At 37.2% G+C, this 18997-nt stretch overlaps 2 protein-coding genes across 2 annotated transcripts; both read right to left on the bottom strand.

Annotated features, from left to right (window-relative positions):
- Positions 1 to 522: 522 nt before the first annotated feature.
- LOC306799791 (transthyretin-like) lies at positions 523 to 7721 on the bottom strand. The gene is made up of 4 exons (XM_079301290.1): positions 7565 to 7721; positions 5299 to 5429; positions 2550 to 2685; positions 523 to 844 (listed from the first exon to the last, which is right to left on the bottom strand). Exons 1-4 carry the CDS (start codon positions 7631 to 7633, stop codon positions 737 to 739), a joined length of 444 nt encoding a protein of 147 aa, XP_079157416.1. The 5' UTR covers positions 7634 to 7721; the 3' UTR covers positions 523 to 736.
- Positions 7722 to 9652: 1931 nt separating this feature from the next.
- LOC306800575 (transthyretin) lies at positions 9653 to 17446 on the bottom strand. The gene is made up of 4 exons (XM_079302812.1): positions 17291 to 17446; positions 16379 to 16518; positions 11774 to 11909; positions 9653 to 9937 (listed from the first exon to the last, which is right to left on the bottom strand). Exons 1-4 carry the CDS (start codon positions 17357 to 17359, stop codon positions 9830 to 9832), a joined length of 453 nt encoding a protein of 150 aa, XP_079158938.1. The 5' UTR covers positions 17360 to 17446; the 3' UTR covers positions 9653 to 9829.
- Between the last annotated feature and the right edge of the window lie 1551 nt (positions 17447 to 18997).

Genomic DNA, 18997 nt, shown 5'->3' with positions numbered 1-18997 from the left:
ATGCATGAATAAGCTTCTTCAGGCATATTTGAGCAATGTACTTTTCTGAAACACAAATTTCTGGTCTGCCCTTGAAAGTGTCACCAGTTATGATACATTGGGAAACAAGAAAGAAGGCATTTTAAGTATGTGTAACCTGCTTAGCATCTTTAAATGGTGTTCCATGATGCTGTCACATTTACCTGCTTTCACTTCTATGTCTCCAAAATCAGAATTGAGAGGTGAGTTTATCTGATAATTATGTGGGTCCCTGAGTAAGTAATACCATGAGACTGCATCTGTTGTAAGCCTCATTAATAAAACATAGGAGATGGCAGTGGTGGATTATATTTTCTGGGGTTTTTTTCATGAGACACCTTTCACAGATATGTTTTGTTCAATTCCTTTGCAAGAAGAAATATAGTTTTTCAGCTTCATGGAAGACTTTGGTTTATTTTCAGAGTCCCAATAAAGGAATTTCAATACATTTTTTCCTAAGGTTAGTGTATTTTTTTCAAATCCTAAACTTTTACTCAGGCAATGTTGACAATACAGGAATGCAGAATACTTTTATTCAGAAGAGTATTTGAAAACTAAGTCAATGCACTTTTCCCTGAAGTTAACAAAGCAAATAAAAAACTTACTGTTAGTGATTTACTATGAAATCTAATGCTGTCAGTACAGTCAGATACTAAGTTGTTATAATTTATGGAAATTTTAATTTACACAACTGAATTTTCATATTTAATGTCAGCTTCTATTCCACTGGCTCACTAACTACTGCTGTAGTTGAGTAAGAGAAGGGACTAAGCACAACAACAATCTTGTAATGCCGGTTACCAGCATCATTAGCTGTGAACACCACCTGGAAAACAAAAAACAAAACAAAACAAATATGAGACAAAATGAGAAGTGATCTCTAGGTAAAAGCCCAGATGGAACCATTGTGATCATTGTATGTACATGACACTTCAGAAATATTCTCACTCTGAACTGTGACTGCCTGCAACACAGTTTTCCCACTGATTAAATGCCCTTTGTTAAAAATATAAATATGACATTATTTAAGACTTCATTAAATTTATTTATTATCCAAATTGTCATTGTCTTGTTGATACTCATAAATATAATAACAAGACTTTTCTTCTTGTTTCCTTAGTGATCCTTTATGAAGGTCTACTATTAACCCCATTGTTTTTCTTTATTAAAAAAGAAAAGCTAGCCAATTTGCCCAGTATTTCAAGTGTTGGAATGCTTTTGTTGCTCTTACCATGTTCTATTCTTCATGGAACAGAATTAAATAGTGCTACACTAGCTATCATTAGGCCAGAGTATAAAACACTGAGTTTATTTAGTTCTACTTCAAAATCCAGTGTTAGAGAAAGACTGCATTAGTTATTTGGCCACGTAATGATAATAACCTTACGTATGAATGATTTACCACAGCCCTATTAACATCTCCCTGACCAGCACATCCTGTTCTTTGATTTCTACTCCACATAATATATTATTTTGTGTTGTGAGATGAGAGGTGTCAGCTTTTAAAATAGACTGTTTAATAGTATTCTGTGATGCACAGCTTGTGCTCCTTTCAACATTAATAAAAAAGATTCATGCAACAACCAGTGAACTGAGCAAAATGTGTTCCCTACTGAGGCTTATTTTTATGAAAGAAGGCTCCTGCACTGTAGATTAAATTAATTTCCAGTCAGCCATTATCTTGATATACAATCAATTTACTTGCATGCTATAAATCTTTCATCTTCCCTTTTTTATTTCAGTTCCCACAGAAGGCAAGGCTATCCAGCATTCATCATTATTTTCTAGTATAAGAATGTCATCTTTCATTTATTTCAGGAAGACAGAAAACTTAATCCAGGTGTTTGCCACCTTTTCTCCATGGAGATAAGGAACTGCTGAGCAGATCTGTCACAGTCCAACAAGCAACTAATATAGAACTGCTGCTACTGAAAGGTCCTAGGAAAACACTAATGCTGTTGAGGGGAAGGAGACAGTCCCCAAGGAATACCAAATCCTTCAGCAGACCAACAGTTTATTTGTCCCATGCCAATTAAAGAGGCACGTCACACCTTTTTTTTTTTTTTTTTTCTGTTGTAAACTGGGGCTCCAAGAATCCAGAACATAGTACATACTTTTGTTGTCTTTAAAAATCTAAATTATGAACTCAGTCTGTAGCCATACAAATACTGTCTGTGAAAGGCAGATACATTATTTTCCCAGGGGACTTCACAGAGTACTCAACTTGTTGTCCCTCAGACACTTTGAATAATCACAAAAATAATCATGTGCTTAAGTAAAGGTAGAAGGATGGAAAACCTCTCCATAAATGACACATCTAGGAGCTTTGAGACTTATTGGAGAGCTAGTAACTAGGTTCTGTCATTAATATGTTGTTACAAAGCTTTAAGACTGTGGATTTAAAGTGTTAGTGTGAAAATATTTTGAAGTGAAAATAAAGTTCAACATGTGCAATTAGTAACTGAAGTCCACACATACTAAGTGTCTTTATTCTTTGTGATTGAAGTAGAGGAAAAAAAAGGAATACTCACATCAGCATGGTGGTGGAAGGGATTCAAGCCCAGACTCTTCCAGTAAGAGGCTGTATCAAGCTCAAGCTTGTATAACCCTGTTACAAATTGTTCTTTAGTTGTAAGCTCTGGGAGGCCTCCTTTGTCATTGGTTTGTCTGTGTAGTGGTAGAAGAACACAGTTTTATAGTTTGGTTAAAAGCTGGAAAAAGATGCAGTTTTTAGCAATTGAACTTGAGTGATGTGTGGCTTGAGTAATAGGATGAATATTTCTATTGATCCAGAATGGCTTATGTCCATCTGTATTATGGATGCCTCAGAGCTTATCTTGGCATCTGCTGCTTCCACAGTGACCACAGCAGATGGCTGCCTGCCATCTCACTAGCTGCATGGTTTGGGGGTGGGCCAAAAACTGGCATTATTGTTCACAGACTCTTGGCAGAGTCTTGGAGTTAATTAAATGAACCCACCCAGAGGGAAAACTTCACTGCTGTAAGCAATGTGGAAAGTCTATGATGCACTCACTGTATAGCTAAGTAGGGTCAACTGTCCTGATTTTTCCGTGGTTTTCATTCTTATTTAAATGTATTGAGTTGTTTTATCAGGGAAAATATTGTTTACAGTTGGCTATTAGAAATTTGAGATCTGCCATTTGAAATGACCGTAGGTCAGCTAGCAGTGTAGCCTCATGGAATTCCTTGTGGTTTGTACTGGCCTCAACAAGCAGGTAGGTTTTTTTTTTTTTTTATTTGAAGGTACTATCAGTGTTATCCAAAGCCCTAGTACTGGATGTATGAAACCATACATCTTTGAACATCAACCCATTTAGGGGTCCAGAAGCAATACTGAATGCTGTCTCTCAGACAGGTCCCTTTTTAGAAACACCTTTCTGTGAAATAAGTTTTATAATACTAAGGTATTTTTAGGTATTTTAGGTATTGGCTAGGTAATTTTTTATTGGGTAGGTTATCTACAAATGACAGATTTGCTATCTGTAACTGATACCAAATATAACTGATTTTGGTATCTAAAGACCACTGTCTTGTGTTCTAGATGCCAAACTTTTTTTGAACATATTTTGTTCAAATTGAATGCAGAGAAAAATAATGTCATTGTGCAGTGCATTACTTAGGATTTGTTTTTTCATGTGGCTTAGAAAATATAGAATACCATTTATATCTGACAAGATGCTCCCTAGTCAGTTATCAGAAGTTTTATATCCATTTAATTGCCTCTCTTTTTATTTGTCAGAGGTTTATCATTGCTAGATAACTGGTCTCTTCTCTAATAAGTTTTTTCAGATAATACCAAATGCATCTTTGATTGAGAACATCTGTTATGGGACCTCTTGCTAGCACTCAATTATTTATAAATTATCAAGGCAGGGGAGGTTGATTTAGTATTAGCATGACTTTTGCTTACCTTATTTTGAGGTTACTTTCCTCTTTGTTTCAAATGTTAAATGTGTTTTTCAGACTTCAGTCAACATCCAGCTGTTATGAGTATCTTTATATAGAGTCTCTAAGCTCAGAAATGAAGATAAGTGAACTGAACACTTACTGGAAAATTTCACACATCTACAGTGGAAGAATATGTGTGAAATTGTGTTCTCACTTGGGGGTGTGAGGCAATTTAAGTAGTACAACATGAATAGATTGTTTTCCCACATTGTACAAATAAGTGTGACCTACACTACACCTCTATTTTTCATGGGAGCAGTGTTGCTTGTGCCAGCCCACTCCTCCACGACACCAAAGAACCATATAAACAGTTTCAACTGGAATTTCGAGAAATGCATCTGAGTCTGGGATTCCATGGTTGAATCATGGGCTATGCCAGCTTTAGCCCTCAAGAGCCCTTTTTCACTATTTTTCTAAGGTGGAATAGGCTGTTAGCATACTTGGAAAGATCTCAGGTGAGACTTTGCATCTATCCTGAGGAGCTTAGTGTGGAAGTTGAATATTGCTTGAATAAAGAGTAAAGAATGCTCATTCTGTGTATCCCCTAAGAATTTTTTCTAATTTAATTTCAGACTATAATTAAAATTTGATTTTTATTTTTTTACATGTTAATATATACTAAAATAGAGGGCAATTAAAAAAAGTAATTGACATTTTAAATTCTCAATTATGTTTTTTTAAATATATGGTAATATTTATACTCTGGATATCCTTTTTTGTTATTTGAGGTGTGATTGCTTCTCTGTGGGGGAGAAGGTGAGAAAGATTTATCCCCAAATTTTCTTCTTTTGGCTAAGTCCTTCACCTTGAAGTAAAGAAGGCTATCAAATATAATGTGTTGCATATTCAAAACAGTTTCTTTTTAAAACTGTGTTGTTGTAAGAAATGAAAATCCATTTAGAAAGACAGAAAATGGCCAATAAAGGTAGGATTCTCAACCAGAGTCTTGGTTTCAAAATGTAAGAGTCTGTCTGATTCTTCTGGCAAGAGCACTGCAGTTCATTGCTGGGTACTTAAAGGTAATATAGACCTTTGCAATGAAATTAAAGAGAAGTGGTGACTGAATTAAAGGATAGCTTAAATTACTTTCGTGTGTTCATAGGAATTATACAACGTTATAAAACCATTTTGGCAGTTGAAACTGCAGTGCATTTAAAAGACCGTCTGCAGCAAGTTAATTCAATTGTATGTTATTTTTCCTCTGAGCAAAGCAGACATCTCACTTTAGAGAATATGGAACTGGTCTTTCAACTATTTGGCCTCTTCCCACTGCCTTTTCCCTCTTCCACTCATTATTTTAGTGTGACTTACTTTGAACTTAAGAGTTCCCAAGATCCATCAGCAGATTCTTTATATAATTTAACTGGAACGTTGGAAGCTGGACTTCCTCGGACTGAATCCACAACTTTTACGAAAAGAGGATGCTTGGCATCAAAGGGGGGCTGCAATAGGAAGAGAGAGTTTTTATGTTGTGAGAAGGGTAAGTAATGGTGCATCATAAAGCAGTAAGGAATATTATTCTTCAGATCTATAGTAGAGATAATATTTTCCATGAGAAGATTGCTCTGTGCTGAGGAAACATAATCTGGAGATTTCTGGGGGCTGGATATGGTGGAGCCAGGAAGGAAGATTCCAGGTGCTGTTGGGCATGTACACCAGGGAGGCACTGCAGCTCTGAAACCACATTTCTATTTTTTTCTTGGGAATAGCTTAGCTACACATCATCACCAGCATGAAGTTGTGACTAAATTGTGGCCTCAGCAGAAATAATTACATCCTCAAAGGTAGTGGTAATGTTTAAAAATCTGCCAACCCCTCCTCTGTATTTTGGAGTGGCAATTTGAGCACAGCTTTCTGGATTTGAGAGCCTCTGATTCCTTGTTGCCATAGAGTTATCTCTCTTGCCACAGAGTTACAGTTCTGCTGGAAACATAAGTGCCACATGCAGACTCTCTCCTAACAGCGTGGTGAATGAAATTTGTCAACCTTGGCAGCTACACAAGGGCAGGAGAGGAAACCTTCCTTCAAATACAGGATGGCTGGAGTTTCATCCCAACATATTCATCACAAGTAGTGATTATAGCCTGTTGTTTTACCTTTCCAAAAACAGAGTTGAATCAGGGCTTTGACCTTACCTCCTCCTGGAGATGAAGAGTGAGAAAATAGAGCTTTGTGGAACATGCTAATCAGGGATGATCTCAAAATAGCAGTCACTCATATCCATTTAATCATTATGAAATGAACTGAGATATAGATGGTTAAAAATTAAGAGCCCTCTCTTTCCTGCCCTCTTACAATGTGGGATGTTCCACAGGCCAGGAGCCCTGTCCAGTGCCATACCAATGTATCAGCATGTATCTATTCTGCCTGTATTCCCAGATTCCTTTCTGGAAGGCAGGGGCTCCTCACTGGTGTTACCTGTGAGGCCTTGGCAAGAAGGGCTGCACTGCTGACACTGATTTTCCTGACTTTTACACCCTGGGAGCTCAATGAAAGTCTTATTCCTCAACAATATTAGTCAGGTATTATTTTCCCAAAGATCAGAGTTGAGAGGAAAAATGTGTAGTTGAGGAGGGAGATGATGCCTTAAGTTTTAACTTTTATATTTTCAGATCCTGTACTGCATTAATGTGTGACTCTGAACTTCATACAAACTGTTAGCAAGTTCTCTTCACAGTTTAGTCAAACAAAGCAATCCTTTTCCAGCCTGAGAACCAAGGACACTGTTGCAGCTTCAGCCCAAAAAGTGTAAACAACAGGGAATTGAGGAGAGCAAACTGGGAGGATGGGTCTTCAGAACCTGGAGTTGTAACTGGATAATTAACCCCAGTATGTAAATGGAGAAAAACTTATAAAAGTGTGAAAACATGTGACCCATCATCTATCTTGGGTGGAGCCATGGCCAGGTTCTTGTACTGCCCAAGGTGTATCCTTTGAAAGCCTTTTAATAAATACCTACTTTATTCCTTTAACATGGCCTAGCCTCTGCTTTAGATAGCCTCTCAAGCCATCAGAGAGACAAGACTGTTGTAGGAGAATTTCAGGCTGAAGCATCTGAGTCTTTAGCTTGCCTTCCTGTGATAAATGAACCCTCTGGGAGAAGAGTCCTGACTTTAGCTCTGTTCTTTAATTACATGGGATTAGGCTGTAGTGGGTAGAGCAGTAAGACAGAAATCTAGAGAAGGCCTTTCTCCAGCATGGATTTTGTAACAAGAGCTGAAATTCCTCATAACACAGATTGTTATGTCGTGAATGATCAAGGTTTTTTTGTCTAGTGAATATGGTAGTTTTCCCTTTCTTGTCTTCTTGTTTTTCATGTAGTTGCTGTGTCTAATGACAAGCACTACATCTCTACCCATGCAGTCCCCTCACTAATCTCTAGAGAAGGAGAAAGAAGGACCAGAAAAGAGCAGCAGCAGAGAATGACAGTCAGTACATAAAGTAAAATCAAAATAATAGTAAAATAATAGAATATTCTTTATATGTATATATATTTTTTGCTTACACTAATTAAAAATAATAAAATGCAAGAATTTGGAGTACATCAGTAGAAGGACTTTAGTCCTGAAACACTTACCGGTGGTGCAGCTTCAGAGCAAAGTGCCAGGCCAGCTAAGAAAACCAGAAATACAGAATGAAAAGCCATTTTGCCTACCACTAGGAAGTCTGTGGCAGCAAGCAGAAACAGGTGGGAGCTGTGATTTTTATATCAAGGCCTCTGAAATGAAGCTACTTATCAGAAAACCCCTATGACTTTCAACACGTAAATTCATACTATTTACTTAGTAAACAATGAGAGAATAAGTAACCCATACAAACATGAAGCTTGTCTGTGAAAATAAGTATTTTCTATCTTTGTCTGTGGAAATACTGTGAACATTGCCTAGTTCAACTACTATGTCAATTTTCTTGGAAGAAATATCTATTCTCCCTTATTTTTCTCTTTTTATTGAGGAATAATGCTGTATCAACCTCATGTAACTGAGAGAAATGCAAATTTTTTGTCAACTCAGTAATTTCAGTGAGAAATTCTCAGTGGTTATGGCTTGGTTTGAGTCACCCATGTTTTTATATTAAGGGATTTCTTTTTGTGTCACTCTCCACCTCTAATAGAAGGCAGGTGGATAATCTGTGGGCTATTTTATTATCTAAGACATTCACTAGGAAGAAAAATATATTAGTTTTAGTTTTCAGCATGGCTTCAAAAAAAACCTACACACCAACTTCTGAAGCACATTTAAACAGTATTTTAAGTTGTATCACTTGTCCCTTAGATTCAGTACAAGCTCAGGACTTTCCCCATACAATCTAAATCAACTCCTCCAGAGGCATCTGGTTCAATACAGGGAAGTGTTGCTTCTTGAAATTAAACTTTGTATTTCTGATCTTTGCTCAGACATATGTACATACACTCTTTTTACTAGGTTTATCCTCTCATCAGATGGATGGCTACAAGCAGAGTAGGTTTTTTCTGTTTGTTTTGGTTTTTGCTGAGTATATCTATATGAGCAAATTTATGTCCTGTTTTGTGGGCTTAGCATAACATACTTCAAATGAAACCTACTGGTTTTCAAGCTCCAGGAACAGCAGGATCCTGTGAAATCCCCATACTTTATGACAGGTTCTGTTTTGAAACTGTTTGCATTGCTTACAAGAGTTGTGTAACTATGGTAGCATTTAGAAATCTGTGAAAAAGTAACCAGTGAAACGTTAAAGGTGAGCTTTTGTAACTTGTGAATTCACTTGCTATGCTGTCATCCCAGCAGGCTTTGGGTATAAACTCCAAGGTCAGCGGCAAATGAGTACTGAAGGTTTTTGGCATTTTTTCAGGTTTTTTTCTCTGTAATTTATGTAATCCAGTTAAAAATCAATTCCCCTACCTAAGGATATTTTAAACACAATAGGCCATGGTTTGCAGAAAACTCTGCTAAAGCCCTCAAAGTCTTTAGTTGGTTTATCAGCAACTTTATTTGAATCACAGTCACTCTACAGCTTACCTTTTCCTATTTCTAAAAATATGAAGAGAATAAGATGATGCTTCTCTTTTGGACTTCTTTTTAATGAGGGCTACAGATATGATTTATTAGACTTTTAACTGGAATGCACCTGTATTGGATAGCCAGCTGTGCGATGTCAAATAATTACTTTAATATCAAAGATGTTAAAAAAGTGCTAATTGAAATTCCTTCAGTATTTCCTAGATTGATTAAGCATCAACTTTCCTTCTGAAACATCAACCTGTTGAGGTTTATATGAAGTTTTAAGCAAAGGTTCTAGCACAGATTCTAACTCTTTCAGCTCTTTGGACATACTTATTTCAATGGTTTCTGCGTTGTTTGTTCTACTGCTAGTTATTCAGAATTTCACCTACTCACTCTGTGTCCTGGTTGATAGTAGGACCATATTTTCTGTGTGTAAATTTGGAGTGGCACAAATGACTTTTTCATTTTGAGTACATTTATTAGGTACATTTTTTAAGGTAACACAACTATATGAATTTCCTGTTTTGAGCCAATGTATTTGGTGAGACTTCTTTAAGGTAGTGGAGGAAGATAACAAAACTAAATCAAATGTCATCCCATGTGTATTTTTCAGATACCCTTTGCACTTCAGTGCAAAATGTAATATTTTAGAAAACAGTAAAATTTCACTAATTGGTCAACACTGTTTTAAAGAAGTAATATTTTATTGTCTTGTCTGAAATTTGCCAGGTTACAAAATGGAAAAAACAAAATAACTAATGTGGCAAAAAGTTATGCTTTAGCAGTAGGAAAAAAAGACCATTCCTCCTAAAAGCCTATGATAGTTCTAGTGGAGGAAAGTGTGAAAAGACAGTACATGTTTATTCCTGGGGATCAGTGACAACAGCAGTGGTTGAGTAGGAGAAAGGGCTGAGGAGAGCAGCGATGGTGTAGTGGCGGTGACCGGAATCGTTAGCAGTGAACACCACCTGGAAAGGAGAAAACTTGTGGTCATGGGGAGCAACATACAGTCAAAGCTTCCTTATTAACAGCTAAGCAACACACCCCACCTCATCTGCAGAGCACTCTGCTGGTTCTGTGCAATGCTTTTACCCTTCTGAAGGCTAATGCTGTCCTTACTTTGTGATTGCCAAGGACAGATATTGTGAGATTTGGACAGAGGTCCACAAAGAGCCTCAGCTGCAGTAGAGCTGGATGGAAATACCCACACCTGAGCCAGGAAAACTGCTTTGTGATGTGGAATGGGAGAGTAAGGGGGAGGCATCTCAAATGACCAGTAAGAAAGACAGGGGTGAAATTCCACCTAGGGAATTTAAATACAACCCCCATGTGATGTGTCCAAACAAGGTAGGCAGCTGGAGCCCAAAACTACTTTCTGTACTTCAGTGCCCCCTCCTGTTTTTAGCATCACTGATGATGGGTCAGTTTTTGCATTAAGAACTGAGTGGCTAGACTTGCCAGAACAGGGAGAGACCCTTGCACTATGACAATTCAAATCTGCTGCTCTCCAAATCATTCCAATGGGACTCAGGACACCCCGTACCCAGGAGAGTACTGTCACCTGGGTTAAATTCCAGCTTTGATTTTCTATTTTTTAAACCATGATGCACTTTTTGTAAGTGGACTAGAGAGTCATCTCCATGCCAAAGTCTAAGCTGCTGGGACATGAGGACTGCAGGCTTCAGTAACCTTGTACACATTTAGTCACTGAAGCTAGCTTGTTGGCTTGTAGGCTATTATGTCAAGGAAAAGCTGTTGAACCTAGCTGGAACAGTCTCAGTCAGACACTTTTAAGCACCTTCTGAGGTGTAGCCCTTAAAACTTTCAGGAATCCAAATGGTTAGGGAACACTTTTGATTTTTTGGTTTTTTTTGGTTTTTTTTGGTTGTTCATCTAAACCACCCAAACTGCACCTCAGGTTTTTATGGACATGGGACTCAGTCATTTGTTTTATTCTTCTAATATTTAAATTGGGTAATCTTAAATTTAATGACAGATTAAGCCTGAAGAATTTAAACAAATTTTTGGATGTGCTAAGTAAATGTAGTAGAATAGAGCACACAATAAATCAGTTAAGACTGAAAGGGAGAGACAGGATCTTATCATATTGTTGGCCTGCTTGTGAAATTTGAGTATCAATGAAATGCTTTTCCTTTTCCACTAGCGTTATTTCTTTACCTTTTTATACCTTCTTCTTGTTTTTTTTTTTTATTTTATTTTTTTTTACTGAACTTTATTGAATGATACTGAACATCATTTTAAAAAAGGCACACCAGAATAAATTGTTTTTTTCCTGTAATTGCATGTCATATTAGAATTCAGGGATTTTGATGTGACTGATACGGGTGAAATACCTATAACTTATTTCCTATAAAATTAGGGTGCCCAAATCACTCCATTCCTTCAGCATCAGTAAAAGCAGTCTCTTTTTCTTGGTATTTTTTTTTCCCTTGTGGTTTTTTTTTTTTTTTTTTTTTTTTTTTTTTGTTTGTTTAAATAAAAACACAGTGTCTACTTTTGAATAATGTAGCTCTTTTTGAGCAAGATTCTCTACAGGTATGAGGGTGTGCATGGGCACAGCTGCACCTTGGAAGAGCTGTGTCAGCATTTGCAGGGGAGTTGGCTCCTTCTTGTGGCTTAGCTGGATATGTACTGCTTTTATTTGCCCAGTGCTGTGTGGCAGTGAACCACTTCACTGAGTGATGCTGCTCCTTCAGTACTAGAGAGAATTTTTTTCTCTTTGCAGCTGATGCCACTGCACAGGCAGGGTATCCTGGTTATCAAGGACATTTGCCACTACTTACATCAGCGTATTCATGGAATGCAGAAAGCCCAAGTGCCTTCCAGTAAGAGCTGGTTTCAAACTTCACCATGTATTTCCCCTCTACAAACTGTTCTTCTGTCGTGAGCTCATGAATCTCTCCATACTCTGTGGTTTTCCTGCAATGATTAAATATCTATATAAATATTTTATACTGTCATTTAGATGCCAAACAGAAACAGTCAGTGTGGAATATTAAATAGCAGAGGTGCCAAATTCTACATTGAGCAGTTTCTAATAATTTGAAATAATTCCTTCCCTCCATGTAGTGTATGTTTTCATACATTGCAAAGCCTGTCCTTGCTACCAACTCACCCATATACATCACAAACCAAGCTGGCTGGTTTAAGGTACCTCTTTTAATATCATATTTAACTTTACCAAATGTCTACTGGAACCAAAATTACTGTCTTAGGAGAAGAATTGTCCTGATGAGAGGCAAGATGTCAAATCTCAAAATAAAACTGAGGAGAGATGAGAAATTTTATTGGAAAATTATTTTGCTCTCTAGTTATTATCACTGAAGCTCAAGTTAATTCCTATACACTGATGTGATTTTATGTGACTCTGAGTGATAATGTCTTGGAAAAGCAATTTATCATCACAGGATTTTAATAATTTGAATTACAATGCCTTGGTCAAAGAGCAAAAGGCCTTTTCCACTGGGTGCCATATAAATGAGCAATAGAAATTCCCAGCTCAGAGCTTATGTGTTCAGCTCATAACAAAAAACTGTGAATGAAGAAACTCCAGCAGCAAGAAAGAAGTACAGCTGGCACTGCACCCTATTTGTTTGAAAAGGAAGCTTTTCAAGCTTTGTATGACTTTAGCTGTTTAAATATTTACATACTTAGTTCCTAAACCCCATTTATCTCTTTTCCCTTCTTAGTTTCTGATTTTTTTAAGCTTTTGTGTTTGTTTGTTTATGTTTGTGTCTATTTCTGCTGACAAGATATATTTAATATTTATAGCACTTCATAATCACATGATTTAGTTGAAGGAAAAATGAAGAAAGCCTTGACTGGGAGAAGTTGTGGGACTTTCCTGTTTTATAGCAGAAGTTTTCTGCTAGGCAGAAAACTAACTTGAGGAGCAGAAGAGGAAGTGGAGAAAGCAGTGGGCTTTTCTTTCCCAGTCTCTTTCTCCTCCACTTTATTTGTAATCTTTTGTTAATGGTGGTAAATAAAAAAAGACTGAATGCCAGAGCTTTTGCTTAAATTAAGAGGTAACAGGATTGAAAATCCCATGCTAATTTTAATTTTTCTTATTTTGCAAGACTGACAAAATCTCACTGATCCAAAACATGTGTAATCAAGTGTATCCAGGGTAGATCCAGGTAAATCTGCAGAGAATCCAAGTCCTGCTTGAAACAGGTATCACAGTCCATTTGTAAAGTCTATGCATATGTTTTCTTTTAATTTAATTCGTAGTTATTGGTTTAATTTATATTGCTTTAATAAAATAAGAAAGAATTAATTCAAAAGTGTCCTTGAAGCTCTGAAGCAGAATTACTGAGATCCTGCAGAAGAGAAGATAGCAATCCACATGCTTCTTATAATCTGGATAGTCTAGACACAAAGCAATTAAAAGGAAAAATGGTGTCTGCCTCAAAGTCTTTGCTCAGAAAAACAAATTAATTTTAGTTTGAGATAAGTGTGGATGGAACTGGAATGGTGCTTTCCCTAAGGGATACTGTCCCAGAGTCAGATGTTAACCATACAGAACAGCTGAGAAACTGGAAACAAGCACTCCCTTAAAAAGGCATGCCCACTACCAGAAGTTAATGGCACTTCCTTATTTTCTGTCTTTATTAAGTGGCAGCCATTCAATGCAACTGGTCTCACAAGGAAACCCTTCAGCACTACTGCTGCACTGACAGCCAACAGGACAGTGTGTGATTCAGAGCCTGGAGGGGATTGGCACAAGGCAGAGGATGTTCAGCATTCAGCACTGGTAGCAAAATACTGTTTTTTTCTGAGCAGCACTTGTATTTCTGTCTGAGGGGGGACTAAATATAATATGATTCCTTATTCTTAATAGGATGTGGACTGCCAGCAGCTGCTGTAAGATGGACAGTTAAGTTAAAAAGCTATGTTTTCCAGTAAAGTTACTACACTGCCAGCTCACACTGTGATCCTGATCCTCTTTTTGACTATCTGGACCTAAGTTGTATATTGTGGCCAGGTTAAACATACACTGTCTGTACAATGATGTTTGTGAACTCTTGGGAGACATACTGCATTGAGATAAACTGTGTTTTCAGATGCAGACTGATGAGGAAATATTTCAAGCTTATTTTGGAGTTTAAAAAAAGAGGGTTGGGGAACCACTTCAAATAAACAGACGTCTCTTCTTTCATGACTTGTGACCTAGGTCACATGAAAACTGTGTTTGGTGACTGCAACTCTTGAACCACATGATGGAATCTAATTTCTAAAAATTTGTGAGGAGTGAGAAGGTCAAAGATAGTCATGGGAGAAGCTCATATAGAATCCAAATCACATGTTCTGTGCCCTAAACCTTTTCTCAGTATATGTCTTAACTCAAGTTGTCTCTTCTTGCATATTTTTGGGTAGAGTAATTTTGAAATAAGCCTCTTAATAAAGTCAACTGCTACTGCAACTCCCCAATGCCCCTTAAATACCATTACTGAAATTCAACAATTGCTAAGTACATTTGCTTAATTCCATGAAGTGTGCTTGCAAAGTAAAAACAAGAAAACAAAATGGTAAAAACTTAACTGCAACCGACATTTGTATAAAATGTAACTTTCCCATATGCATCTGCTAGATATTGTAAGTTCAAAATGTTTTTCACCTGACAGGAGTATTTACAGATTGTCTTCCTGGATTTCTTTCAAATTTTCAGCTGTTTTATCACAGGGAAATTCTGGCTTTTCCAAAAGAATAAAATTGTAATCACATATAAAAACTTGGTTTGAACAACTGTCATCACCTAAACTCAATGTTATCACTGAACTCAGCCTTGGTTATGATGCAAGTGAAGAAAAATGCCAAAATCTTTACCTTGAATAAAAGTTGTGATTTAATGTTCCTTCAGTGTCATCCCCCAGCAAAATGGTTCCCACTTGCCTAGGGTTAATCTTCTCAATTTATGTAGAAGAAAAAGTGATTAGATTTTCTTGAGTGTACTAACCTGAAGTGTCAACTTTAGACACTTCTGGAAGTTTCCTAGGAACTACAGGATTTGTCTCCATGGGTTTGTTGAGAGTAGAGTTGCAAATTAAACACTCTGCTATGTTCCAGAAGTGAGGGTATTTATTAATAACATTACATTTATCTGATTCTTCTGCAAATTCTGCACTTGATGAAACATTTGAAATAAATTGATTTCCTAATAATGAAAGGATTGCTCGCTAGGGGTGTTATCCTTGTCTCTGTTTTCCTTGAAAAAAAAGTGTCATTTTTCATGGAGTTTCTCTGTTCATTAAAGTATGTAAATCCATTTTAGGAGTCATTTATTCCTAGGTTAACATTCAGCACTTGGGAGTGGAGTTGTTTGTTTCTCTCTCAATCTTGTAAACTTTCTTGCTACTTTTCAATGGGGAAAAGTGGGTTTTTTTTCATTATATGTAAAAAAAAATTCAGATGGAGAGAAAGTTATCCTTCCTTATGGTCTTCTTCTCTGGGGTTTTATTTTTTTTTCTGCTGCTTTTATGTAAATTATGCTATAAAAATCCTAGTAAAAAACAGTTAAATGTATAATTGACTCCTGTCCATTATTGAGTTATTACTGTGCGCTTGAATTTTCTGCTGCTACTGAGACATCCCTTGAGTTATTTAAAAATTTGATTCAACAAATTGTTTCAATGGAAGTTAAATGTCTGAATACCTCAGCTATTTGAATTTTAGTAAATTATGTTCTTCTGTTACTTATGCACCTGTCACAGACTGAAGGTATTGTCTGACCCTCTGTGATGTCCTAAAGTGTTTGTAAGAATTGTAAGGATAGATATTTGTTGGATTGGTCAGTCATTGTAGAAAAAGACATTCAGAACTAGAGAAATGGCCTCAAACAAATGCTGACGCTTTGCTTCTGTGTTGTGTTACAATAGGACTCTTTAAAACTTTCTGGTCAAGGAGTTTCTTCCAACCAGCACATTTGGTACACAGCAGAGGATGAATAATGCACTCATTATTTGCATGCCTGCAGACAAAGCTTACAGAAAGGATTTTGTATGTGACTGCTGCAAATAAAGCTCTATATCCATTACATATGAAGATAGGATAGCCTGGATTACCTACAAAAACTGGCAAACAGGATTTTTTTTTCTTTCTGTAGAAAGGAAAGATACTGAAGCTAGGAGGAAAAATAAGCATTAAAACTAGACCCTTACAAAGATAAGATGAGCATCTGAACATATTTTTGCAATTAGCATTTCAGCCATGAATAGGTTCCACTTAAATCTAATGGATTTTAGATCAAAATTCATGTGCTGTGAACACTGATAATGTGGCACATGCGTCAGAAAACATATTTCTGCTTTGATCAGAGATCCATTCCATTAACTTCACAATTGCTTGCTCAAGACACCTTGAAAATGGCTCCAGAAGACCACACAACTTACCCAACAGCAAAGTCCTGCCAGCTTCCATCTTCAGCCTGTTTAAAAACTTTAACAGTTACATCAGATGCAGGGCTTCCTCTGACTGCATCCAGCACTTTCACCATAAGAGGGCATTTGGAATCAACAGAGCCATGGGAGACCTTGGGAAAAGGAGGAAAAGTTGTATAGGAACTGTTCACCAAGTCTGCAAAAATCTTCTCCCAAAGAAAAGGTGGATTCTAATTGCAGAATTACCATTCACTTAAAAGTGAGTCCTCTCACAAATGCTGCTCAAAGCTAATTTCCGAACATCTATTTCTTAAGCAGAGTATCTTAGATCTTTATACTGATAACCTTATTACACACACACAGATTGCTTGATCAATATTCAGAGTTGCTCTAAATGGCTCTAGGAAAATGGTATAATGTTATACCTTTATAATGAGATCACAAATATGAAAATAGCAAATTCTTGTAAGTGCAGAAAAAGTATTTTGACCAACAAAGAAATACATATGGCATCCTAAGACTGAAAGAATATCTGTCTCTTAAGCTTCATTACACTACCAGGAATCCTTAGTCATACCTCAAAAATATTTTTAGTGCTTTAGAGAAGTACTTGTTTGGCAAAGCTGCATCTTTATTGAGGTTATGGGATGTGAGTCATGAACAGATAGAAAGAAACGAAAAGAAAAGGTCACACCACATAGATCCCTGACCCTTCCATAATACCTTAAAATAGGTGGGTAAATGGCAAGAAAACAAAAAAAAAAGTTTAAGAGTTCTGAAGATGTTAATATAAAAAAGCCCAGAAATAACATTCTGGTAAAACCCAATGGTTATAGAATTTAATGGATGAGGAGGATGCTAGTCACCTAGAAAATCTAGATTAACATTCTAGTAATGATTGAATTTGAATACAAAGAAACTCACCAGTGGTGCAGCTTCAGAGAAAAATACCAGTCCAGCTAAGAAAACAAAGAGCACAGACTGAAAGGCCATTCTGCTTGCTGTTAGTGAGCCTTGGTGCCAGCAGCCAGGAGCTGGGGGGATTTGGGATTTTATAGCCAATCCAACAACAAAACAGGCTGCTTATTGGGTGCCCATATGACTCCAAAACTGCTGATTCTGATTATTTGCTTAGTAAATAGCCCAATCCTAGAGTCAGTCCATGAATAGCACTGCCATTGAAGTCAATGGAAAGACTGCAGGATCACTAGAGCAAAGAAAATAAGTAACGGACACAAACATGACCCTTGCCTGGGGAGATTACACTCATAGAAAGCCCTCCACAAAATAACACAAATGACCTTTGTTTGCCCAGAAATCCAACCAATTCTAGGAGAACTTCTTTACCTTGCCCTCAGGTTGTGCATGAAAATGCTCCAATGCTTTCTCTGCACCTGGCCCATGTTTCTTCTCAGTATATTCAGTGCTTTCTGAGGATCAGATTCCACTTAAGGATGCAAAGTCAGTATATGGCTGATGGAGTTTGTTCATTGTCTGGCTCAAGCAGGACTGGATTCCCAATCAGTATCCCTGTTTGTTGGAAAGGAACAATGTCTCTGTTTTGAGACACAGCTTAGATGGGATCTGACACAATCTGCAACCCACCAGAAGTTTCTAATGAGTCATCTTGCCCAACCTTCAGGTAGACACTGTCTCCTCTCAGTCACAGGGAAAAAACCTGTATGTAGAGAGCTGTCCCTTTGGGAAGCTAAAACTCTCAGAAAAGTGAAATGAGTCCTCTCTTGCACCATGCACCCCAGAAGGAGCCATGGCAGCCAGCAAAGTCTGGTAGCTTTAGTTAACATCTGGTTCTAGTTGCCAAACCTTTATTATGCTGGTAATGTAATAGTTACATATATGTTCGTATATTTTGACATTTGTAGGTGCACAAATATGCATTTAAGAGGTTTTTCAGGGGTGAACTTAAGTTGGGAGAAGTAATCTGGGGAAGATGGCTTGGTGTAGCTGGTTTTGTTCAGTTGCATCACATAAATTGTCCATACAGTACCTTGTGCTAGTTGAGAGACAAATTGCCCTGTTTAGCAGTTCCTTTCCCCTACATCCTAAACAACCCTGAACCTACATTCATTTTTTACTGGTTTCACAGTATTCTAACAAAAAGCAGTTTCCCCCCTTAACTTGAATAGGATTATGATGAAGGTCATAGAGAGAAATCACAGATGGTTTTCTCCAGAGACTTTCATGCCTTCAGGCTGCTTTTCTCTCTAGGCAAAGTTGCTTTCTGAGAAAAAAATCCATAATACAGTAATCTCCTGCACTGGGATCAAAGTCCCCTTTGTCCTTACAGCAAAGCAGGCTGATAGGTAACATTCTACACACACTTTGCCTGCATGTAAAAGTCAGTGCAAAGTGCCCAGTGGTAACAAACCATGCTGCAGTCTGATGCTCATGGGTTGTATTCAGGCCTTGGAAAGGTAAATGCTGCTCCTAGATCTGTGCAACAACATACTACTTCAGTATTTTGTTCTCATTATTTGTGAATATTTCTCTGAAGCAATGAAGCTTTGTATGTCTGGAAGAGAAATTATCTGTATTCTAGGGCAAGTAGGCTGTCCTGTGTTTTGCTATCAGCTGTTCTGCAAGGAAGTAACGCCAAGGAGTTAATTAGAT

Source organism: Erithacus rubecula, assembly GCF_903797595.1.
Source record: "Erithacus rubecula genome assembly, chromosome: 3".
NCBI classification, from domain to species: domain Eukaryota; kingdom Metazoa; phylum Chordata; class Aves; order Passeriformes; family Muscicapidae; genus Erithacus; species Erithacus rubecula.
Note: the sequence above shows the minus strand (reverse complement) of the source record. Positions and strands in the feature narration are given on the sequence as shown.